The 10,158-nt window shown below is 41.4% G+C and overlaps 1 protein-coding gene across 4 annotated transcripts in view; it reads left to right on the top strand.

Annotated features, from left to right (window-relative positions):
• The first annotated feature begins 7,400 nt into the window (after positions 1-7,400).
• The window catches only part of zgc:158464 (uncharacterized protein LOC791139 homolog), a 75,848-nt gene continuing 73,090 nt past the window's right edge, over positions 7,401-10,158 (top strand). For 2 of the 4 annotated variants that reach the window (XM_062470864.1, XM_062470863.1), the window contains exon 1: positions 7,401-8,153. In XM_062470864.1, the coding sequence (XP_062326848.1) occupies positions 7,704-8,153 (450 nt within the window). In that variant the 5' untranslated portion in view covers positions 7,401-7,703. The remainder of the gene's footprint in view (positions 8,154-10,158) is intronic. The other 2 variants (XM_062470865.1, XM_062470866.1) reach the window with 2 other exon arrangements.

Below are 10,158 nucleotides of genomic sequence, written 5' to 3'. Positions count from 1 at the left end.
TAAATCAATTAGGCCCTATTAATCTACGTTTGCAGCTGTCTGTTATTTCTTTTCTTTTTTTTACCAACATTGAACATATAAAAATAAATAATGATTGCAGACAGTATGCTCGGTTTGGTATGGCATTTTAATGTTAGTCTCAAAATACTAAGACTATCCGTTTCAATAAATGTGCTAAATCAATACACAATTAATGGATAAACAAGGTACTGATATACACTAAGAGTTTACAGTCAGCCAACCAGGACATTAATTATGTAAGCAAGAAATCAATATATGATTAATAAGAGTACAGATCAGAGTAAGTGATCCCTGAAGCCACCCGCAGAGTTTACCAATATTTCATTAATAACAAATCAATGAGTACTTTTTCTACTCAAAATGTATATACTTTGACAAATATGACTGAGGAAGAGTTCTTTGTTCTTCAAAAACTAGAGAAGCTAACTTCCTACGAGGACCGACCCGAAACATAATCGTCCAAGCCTGTGCCAGTTATGATGATGTGTTCACTGTTAAATCTCCAGCTTGTCAGCGTCCTCAGTCATCTCCTGCATCCTGTCAGCCCGGTGCCCCTGCTGAAGATAATGGCGCCGTCCTCTCAGCGCTGGAGTGATGAGCACTCTAGTCCTCTATCTCACCATCCTGGCTGCGAAAAAAAAAAGACCCTCAGTGAGGGAAATGACTTGGCGTTAGGATGAAGACATTTCCGTCTCCAGAGACAGCAGAACGTGGTGTTCAGTCACCGTTTCCTTTTTGTGGCGGTTGGACCTGGCAGTTTGAGGACCCCAATCAGCCGGGCCTGCCGTGGCACGTGCTAACACACTACGGAACCATTAGCAAGACAGTGATAGCAATGCCACAGAGTAAGACTGGGCCATCGGGTCACTTTTCTCATCTTCCAATACTCAAAGTTACTACTGCAGAGCACATTTCCCCGGGGAAGTTCAACTTTGCCCCTTTGCTGCTCTCCATAGGATCACGCATTAAACTGAATCCCATTTATATACTCCAACACTAACCAAATGCACTGATCATACAAGCAACACAGTTTACCTGCACAGTTGGAAATGGCTGCCATCAGAAAATGCAATAAAACAAATTGAAGGGAGAGAAAATTAGGAAAAGGATGGTGGGGAACAGGGGCGCAATGGATAGGCATCTTTTCAGTTTTTTTACTTATTTACTTTGCGATGTGCACTCGGTGCATAATTTTTCGGAGATATTTTCGTCTTTGGGTAGGCCTTAGAACAAATTGGATAGGCCTGTGCCTACCCAGGCCTACCTGTGCTACGCCCCTGGTGGGGAATGATTCAGTCACAGTGTGTCCCCCTCACATGGCAATCAATGTGAATCTAACCAGCAGCAATTCTAGCTTTGGTAATTGTGCTTCAGAATAATGAAATTGTGCTCAAGGTGGGGCATGACCAACATAATGATAATTTTGTTGTTATGAACACAGGATGGAGTGGAGAGAGAGAGAGAGAGAGAGAGAGAGAGAGAGAGAGAGAGGAGAGAGAGAGAGAGAGAGAGAGAGAGAGAGAGAGAGAGAGATGAGAGAGAGAGAGAGAGAGAGAGAGAGAGAGAGAGAGAGATGAGAGAAGAGAGAGGCAATTACGAGTGATGGAGATTATGCAGAGCTATCTAGGCCATTAGCAAGTTCCCAGGGATGAGCGAAGCTGTGACCCCAATATGTTAGTAAATATGGCGTCGCATACCAGCTGTGCATTAAAAGAAGATAGTGGGGAGGTGGAACGAAGAGTTAGATGCCTGTAAACGTTCATTAGTCTGCGGCCATTGACTGTGTCTGACAGTGTGGGGAGGCTGGGCTGTAGACCATGCAGCTGTGATCCATCACAGTCACAGCTCACAATCACAAGGAAAACAGTCTGAGTGTGTTGTGTGTGAGGGGGGGGGGGGGTGTCTTCAGCATGCAGCATGGCACGGCAACGATAACTATAAGAAAGACAAAACAAACACATGGAGACTATCCCAGAGACTGCCCCTGCTTGTCATGAGCACCTAGCCACACTTACTAGCACAATTATTCACAGCAAGTGAATAAAACTGCTACCCAAACAGGAAGGCATGTGCAAGGATTATATTGAAGTGTTACTGAAGTGACACACTTAAAAGGGTTCAATAGGTAACATGTCACATTTTGTGTTCCACATGCCAGCAAATACAGAAGCTTGGCATGCACGGACTGGCATGAGAATCAGCAAACAAGGCCAGAAGAAAGTGTTTAAAGGGAAATTTGAGATGCAGCTCATGAATAATTGACCAGGCTGTAAGTTTGACTGTGACATGCTGTCAGATGTGTAACAAGGGGAGGAAGAGAGAGACAGAGAGAGAGGCAATAGGAAGGCAGGGAAGTTTCTGAGGGAGTGTCAAACCTGAACAACATTGCATAACTAAATGGAGATCAATTCCCCAGTGACTGAGTCTGCAGATTCTGCCATACAATACCCATTTCTTATGATTTGCACATCTGACTGATCTGTTTTTAAGTGGCTAGCGGAAATGAACCCCAATAACCCTGAGGAAAAAGTAGGCCATCTCAGCTAGTAGCCTGGAATGTTCTCCTTAGGTCTGACATGCTGCATTATCACTTCAAAAAAGGCAATATTGGAATAATTTGATATTGCAGAGGCTCAGTCTTATTGACGACAAAGAAGATTTCTCTCACATAGAGGTTTAAAAATCTTCTAAGATAAGAGAGGATTTGCAAATGGGGTATTGTGAGCCTTTGCACATTCACCCACACAAATACAATAGAAGTGATTAATAACTGTTCCTTTGCATTTTCTTCTCAAAGGTTTATACAATTATGATAAGATTGTTTGATGTTGATCATTCTTGAAAAAAAGCTAGGGTAAAATGCTGCAAAGGGAGAGGGGAAAGGATACGAGAGGATGTGAGATGGTGACCTGACTGACAGGTCCTGTTGCTAACTATACAACTGCCAACTGTATGTTTCTGTGTGTCATATCAGTAGTGCATAGAATACACTTTCTCAAAACAGTATCAAAGGAGTAATCATTGTGGGAAGGGTGCCCATATGTTTCTCATCTATGCACACTATTTTACATATAACCACATAAAGTATACACTTTGACATGAAAGAAGTCAAGCTTTCTGCACCTGGTTCCACCAATCTGAGATGACCTCATAACAAACACAGAATATTATTCTGAGATCATACTGTATCTATGCACACCTGGGCCCAAAGAGTGGCCACAAATAAATCCCGTTAGAACTCTTTCCATGTTTTCCTTCAGAGCACAACCACCATTAATACAGATTTTCATCTCCCTTGCTCAGGGTCTTTGTATTACGGCTGCAGTTGATGGCCACTGTGGGGGTTATGAGTGGCAGGAGCCACCTGCTTTTTGTGGCTGTGTTCCACAACTCTTTGATTGACAGGTGTGGGAGAGGAGACAAAACAATGCAATCAGACTGCCGAAATGGGGGGGGGGGGGGGGGGGGGGTACATGAGGTAGTAGGCAGGGAAGTGCACCAGAACACACTGAAATATTGATGATTTTACTGTGGGAACAATGGGCATGGGGACATTGCTACTCTAAACCTCTCCATGTGTGTTGGTGACACCGCTGTGCTTTATATAATTTTATATTTACAGCTTCTGTACCTCGAGTCGACGTACAAGGCAGTGTTTCTTACCACCTGAAGAGCATTCTGGTGGTGAATACTGTACACAGGGCTCATATGCTACCCTGCTCTTCATGGTTGATGGACATGTTAACAGACAACCTCTTCCAAGTGGGATTACATTAATACTTTTAAAAGGGATTGCTGTGTAAAATATAAACAGTTCCTGAATATGAAAGCTGTGTCATCAGAAATCAAGCAACATTTGAATGTCTGACAAAGTGTTTTACTTGGATGATACCATTGTGCACCTGGCAGATGGAACTTACTGCTATTCCTCATGCTCTACTCTGAGTCCACGCCAAATGAGTATTTGGGCTTGTGGATGCCATCAATGCCTTAGAACATATACTTGGATATCTGAGCTGCACTATTTACCTGGTAAAAAAATGTGTGATGAATTATTGATGTTTTCAAAGAGCTCGATTTCTTTTCTCTTTTTTTTTTCCTGGTCTGGTGCCTGACTTGAAACTGAATTGCCAGACAATACCCTGGGTACACATGAGAACCCTTTGATGTTGTGAGTGTGTGTGGGCAGTTGCTCTCTAAACTCTATAAAGCATGTCATACATGTGCTGTAATTTCCATGGCTTCTCACAGTACTTCTCTCACCTCTGTGAAGACAACGGCTTCGTTTAGGTGCCCGGAAAAAGACAAAACTATGTGGATTAGCTGTGTAAAAAAAAAGGACCCAAAAAAACTCTACTTTGAACTAAGAGCCAGGGGAAATCAAGGCTGCATGACCATAGACTATTTTTATAATCAATTTCAAGCAATGAAAATACAAAGCTTGTCCCTGTTACATTTGGTTTGTTCAATGTACTGATTGATTTTACACCTGGGTAGCCCTAAATAACCAAAAACCATAGATGGAATTTGATTATGGATATCAGATATGAACACATTTAAAGCTTTTGGACAGCGTCATCTTCCTTAACCTAGTTGACGGCCTTCGGTTTCAATCAATGTAACTCAATACAGCTGTGAAGGGTGATGTTAACTACTGATCAATTTCTATGAAAATGCTGAATTAGATCTTCTTCAGGTGCAACAGTTGTTTCTGAGGTAGAAATTTTTGTGCATTATGGCCTTCTAAATATACACATGTAGCCTAAGTACAAACTTCGTATCATGTCAGACTCTTGTCAGGCTACTTAAACTTATATTTCTGGCATCAGTAACGTGTACCCTTATTCTCTCAATTGTCTGTTCGTAGAGGGTTAAGCGAGCGCCAAATTTATTTCTTGAGTCTGCTTGAGGAAGCAAATCAGTGACATGTTTTTAAAAGGGTTAGGTTTTTAAAAGGCATTGAATACGTAATTTAAAACACCACCAAATTGTGTTGGTTTTGAATTCACCTCTTTAAAATTTGAAATATTAATTATTTCAATGTAAACAATTCAAGCTTCAGAAATTCAAATAGAACAAAAATTCTGGCTGCTCAAATTTGAATGGTAAAATCAGATTCCAAAATTCAGATTGCAACATCCGGGATACCAAGGATAAGTAAGGCAATCGAGCCTGAATGCAATTGAACATTCTCACTTCTACGAGATGGGTCCAACTGCAGACCTCTCATCCAGGTGTAGCTGCAGGCAGTCATACATACATGCATACATGCAGATCAGTCATACAAATCACAGCCTGGGTCTGAGGAGATGGGACCGGTCTGAGGCAAGCAGTTGGACACTTTTTTGAAAAAGTTTTTAAAAAAAAGTTTTGAAGAAATATTAACAGTTGTGTGTTGTGTTTGAAAAAAAAAAGTTTCAGAGGTAAAAAAAAAAAAAAAATTCCTCTGGGAAAAATATTTTTGAAAGGTTGAAAAAATATTTGCCAAAAAAGGTTGAAAAAATATTTGCCAAAAAAGGTTTGAAAAATTATTTGCGAAAACTTTTTCAAAAAAATCTTCAGAAATTCAGGTTGCTCAATTTCGAACAGGAAAATTCTGATCCAAAAAATTATAAAAAAAAAAAAAAAAAAAAAAAAAATTCAGGCTGCTCAAAGCGAATGGTAAAATCCAGATCCAAAAAATCAGATTGCAACATCCGGGGATACCAAGGTATTGCTTGCATCAGACCTGACCTCTCTCCTCAGACCCCAGGCTGTGATTGATCTATATTATGACTGCCTGCAGCTACACCTGGGAGGGGCCTGAGGAGAGAGGTCTGCAGTTAGATCCTTCTCGGAGAAGTGAGATGGTTCGATTGCATTCAGCGCTCGATTTCTCTACCTATCCTTGGTATCCCGGATGTTGCAATTTCCTCGATATTTTTGTCTCGAATATTTTCGTCTCGAATATTTTCGGCTAAAATTGTTGTTTCTTTTATCATTGAATTTTAGAAATCTGAATTTTTACTGTTTGAATTTGAGCAACCTGAATTTCCGAACCTTGAATTCTCGTATCTGAATTATTTTGTCTGCTTCCTGTGGTTCAGCGCCCTGGCCTGGGTGCTGGAAAAGCTTGGGTAATGGTAGTTGTGTGAACAGTTGGCGAGTGAGGTCCTGAACAGTGCTTCGAGCTTGGTGGTTTGGAATGGCATATTTTAACCCTCGTGCTGGCCTTCGGGTCACATGACCCAAAGGTTCATAACGAACCATCGTTGTGTTTACCCAATTTTACCCAATACAAAAACAAATTAAAAATAATTTTCTTTTAACCTTTGCAATGTGGGGGGTCTGAGACAGCCCAACGGTTAAAAGAAGAAAATGCTTCACTTTGTCTTTGTATGCGGTAAATCTGTCGCAATACGACGGTGGGTCACAATGACTGATGGGTCAGAATGACCCGAAGATAACACAAGGGTTAAACTCTGCTTTTCTGCAGGCAGTCAAGCGCAAATATTCAAGCACTAGGTGTTGATGAGTCAGTTGCCTTTCAGAAACCTCCCCCCAGAGCCAAACTCTACATTCAGAAACTATCAATGTCAGCTCGGATCTAAATGATTTACCTCCATGTTTAAGCACTTTTTATTCGTCTTTTTAATTGTCCAGTGTTCACTTTATGCATGTTCATGTTTTTGCTACATTTGTGAATGGAATATTAAAAGGGATTTCTGACTAAAATTATACTGCCGACCTTCCATCAAAAGGTGGCCATATTTGGGGAAGAGAATTTATTTTTTTAATCTTCAATAACATGGGAGTTCCTTTTCCCAGGGCTTTGTCATGGTTAACCTGAGCAGCACTACGCACCTTCCTGGAGGATGTGATATGAAATGAAATATTGCTTCATAAAAGGCCATGGTTGTTGTTGCTGGTTATTGTGTCAAATGAGTGGGTTTGTCTTGAATTGCAAAGTTTGTGTTGACCACAATACAAGGTTTTCCTGGTTTAATATAGGCTTTGGATATTTTTAATGGCTGTGTAATTTTTAATTTTGTGCCACCTCAGCCTGTGATCCAAATGTTTTGGAAGGTGACTGAATGGTCAGCTTGGTGAAAGGTGTTTGCTATTTACAGATGCGTTTCCAGTGGTCACGATTAGTTAGCCTAATTGTAATGTCATGGATGCATCTTCCTTCAGTTGTACTGGAATGAGTTCTAATACAGAAGGGAGTAATTATGGAATACTATAATTTTCTCGCCGGTCCATGAATTATAAATTAATTTTCTTTAGATTTCCTTATCAACACCCATACAAACAAAAACGCTGATGACGGTAAAACCATATAGCCTAGTTGAGCATAAGATGCGGAACAATAGTCCGGTAGATGGCAGTGAAAGTCTCAGGTGAGGGGACAGGGAAGTGCCTATTCCTTCTTTGCACAAGCGCTCTCCCATGTTGCGTGGGCTATAGCATGGGCTTGGCGTAGAGAGCGGTCGGGCTGTCAGAGCGACAGTAGTGTCAGAGTTAAGGGAGATCAGAAAGTGCCTGTGACTGCGCGCGCTGGGTTAGCGCGAGGTTCTCTGTCGGACTTGGAGCAAGAGGAGATACTCCGAAGCAAGTCGGAGTGAGCCAAGGACCCCAACGCTCACAAAAAAAGAGTAGGACCAGGAAAGGTAGACAAAATATCTCAACTGACTTGTGGAGCAATGCACTGGCAGCATGGCCAAATGGTTCAAGGAACACCTAGGATTCAAAACTACCAAAGCACCACCTCCGGCGCCTCCAAAACCGGACTACAGACATTGTCGACACTAAGCTGTGTCCGGTACTCCTGGCTACCAACAACCAAGCTCTGGGGCCACTTATCCGAGCCCTGCTCAGCCGGACATTCTTGCTGCTTACAAACTACAAAAGGAACTGGACTTCGAAGACCCGTACACGCCAGGCGGGGAAATATTTCGTTTGGAACTGGCTTGAGCTCTGTGGGGTCTCCGGACATAAAGTATGTGTCACCAAAGCACCGGCTCATAAAGGTGGAAACAATCGAAAAAAGCAACTCTGCCCCGGGCAGCTGTGTTATAGCAGCCCAAGCTGTTGCTGTAGGGAGCGTTAAATCTCCTACCTCGCCTCCCTCGGATCAAGAAAATAAGGAAAAGGTAAGTAGCCACGCAGGTCCAAAACACATTGCTAACCCACACAACTTTTTATGTAGAGTAGCCTACTTGCCCTCATTGAAACTGAATATGTTTCCAAACTATAGTCGTTAAAACCGGTTGAACGACATCGCACAGGTGTACTTGGTCCCGTGTAGTTTTTGTGACAGACACTATTAGCACACATGTGGTATTAACTAGAGAGGTAGGCTACACATTGATTGTTTAAGCTACCTCATTTGGACACATCGGAAAAAATAGATTTTTGTTGATTTCTGTCATTATTGTTAAGAAATGTTTACCAAAAGCACAATTTAGTAGTAAGAAACTGCAATAGACAAAAACAGATGTAAGCAGTATGAACCCTTAAGTAACATAGATTTCAACTATGCTCTGCAAACTGTTATTTTGTAACAGCATTTGGCCTACTATTTTTAAAATTATTAAATTTCACGTCTACCCCGTGGGGTTTTACCATCGGCAGAAAAATGTAGAGACAGACGGCAAAAATGCTTGAAGGCAATGTGTTCCACCATGTGCCTTAAAGCTCAGTGACAAGCTCTCTAGGAATTCATACACACTGTGTTCATTTAAAGAAACTTGAGATGTTCAATGTCAGTAGGAGGTTAAGGACGAATGAAGTGTGATTCTGCTTAGGAATGTAGCCTACCAGCTTCTCGACTCACACACTGGAGGAAGAGGTCTGATAACAGCCATAGCTGCATAACTCCATGTTTTATTGTGGCGCTGACACAATTATTACCAATGCCAGGTATTTCTTTTTTGAGCTTCTTACATCACAACACAATCATAGTATTGTGGTGAGATGCCAAACCAACCAGTGTTGTATTAAATATTAAAACACTTGTACTGATTTTAACTATAAAATGTGTGAGACCCATATTTAGCCTACTTCCTGTTTCCTGCATGTACCTGCCACTCCTCTGCTTTCAGGTGTGGTCTGTTCACACTGAGTGCCATTCCAAAGAGGTTCTTTTTATGTCAGTTTAACAAGTAGCCATAACGTTGTCTGTTTTGCTCCTGCATGTGATGCCTGTTACACAATATCCAAGGTTTGTGTGTTGGGGTTAACAAACATTTTCCATCATGCCAGAGGAACTAAATCAGTTGTTTGGAGGAAACAGTTGTAGTCATTTAGGCTACAATTGTACAATCACTTTATTAACTGTATATTGCAAGGAAGGATTGTACAAACTGGCATCTTGTATGTGGAAATGTGTCTTTGTTTAACAGGTCAATTGTACCAGTACTGTTTTGCAAACCCATTGATGATTCTGATGGTGTAATGCAGCGTAATCAAGTTGCCGTGCTCCTTTTAGAATAAAACAATGGTAAAGTCAGGACTCAACATTTATTTCTTCTGCAACAGCTTCTGTTTGGCTAATTAAATGGATTACTGCTGTCTCCGGTTAATTGGGGTTTATTTTGATCTCGGCAGTCAATTAGGCATGGCATTCTCAAGCAGGAAAATACTGTTGCCTCAACCCCCCCTTTCTCCACTCTGGGCACATATGGTGCAGCAGGCAGACATGCAGATCACTCTCTGGCATGGTTTAAGTGACTTCCTTCAAACAGGAACATGATGTGCAGGAATAGCATTTCAATGTGAGTTGATGGGGGATTCAGAGCTACAGACCTGGATTTTGAAGGTCTAGATGTTTGATGAAGACGCTGATGACTTCTGGTGGGGAAATTTGTGTTGTTGTGGGGGGGGGGGGGGGGGATTCAGTTGCTGTGCTCCAGACCAGATACATTTTAATGTAATATTTAGCAATTTCAGATATTTGCGGCAATCTTTAACAATTACATGTGTATAGACTACTAAAAGATTGTTTCCCCTTAAAAACACTGAGAATATGGAATGGATGGTGCTGACAGTGTCTGGACTAGATCCTGTAACTTTGTGTTTGATAACGCTACTTTTTGAAACAAGTGATTTAAGAGTTTTGACCATCTGTAAACTGACTGTGAAAGTTTTGAGGGTTGG

Source organism: Osmerus eperlanus, chromosome 10 (assembly GCF_963692335.1).
Source record: "Osmerus eperlanus chromosome 10, fOsmEpe2.1, whole genome shotgun sequence".
NCBI lineage: Eukaryota > Metazoa > Chordata > Actinopteri > Osmeriformes > Osmeridae > Osmerus > Osmerus eperlanus.
Note: the sequence above shows the minus strand (reverse complement) of the source record. Positions and strands in the feature narration are given on the sequence as shown.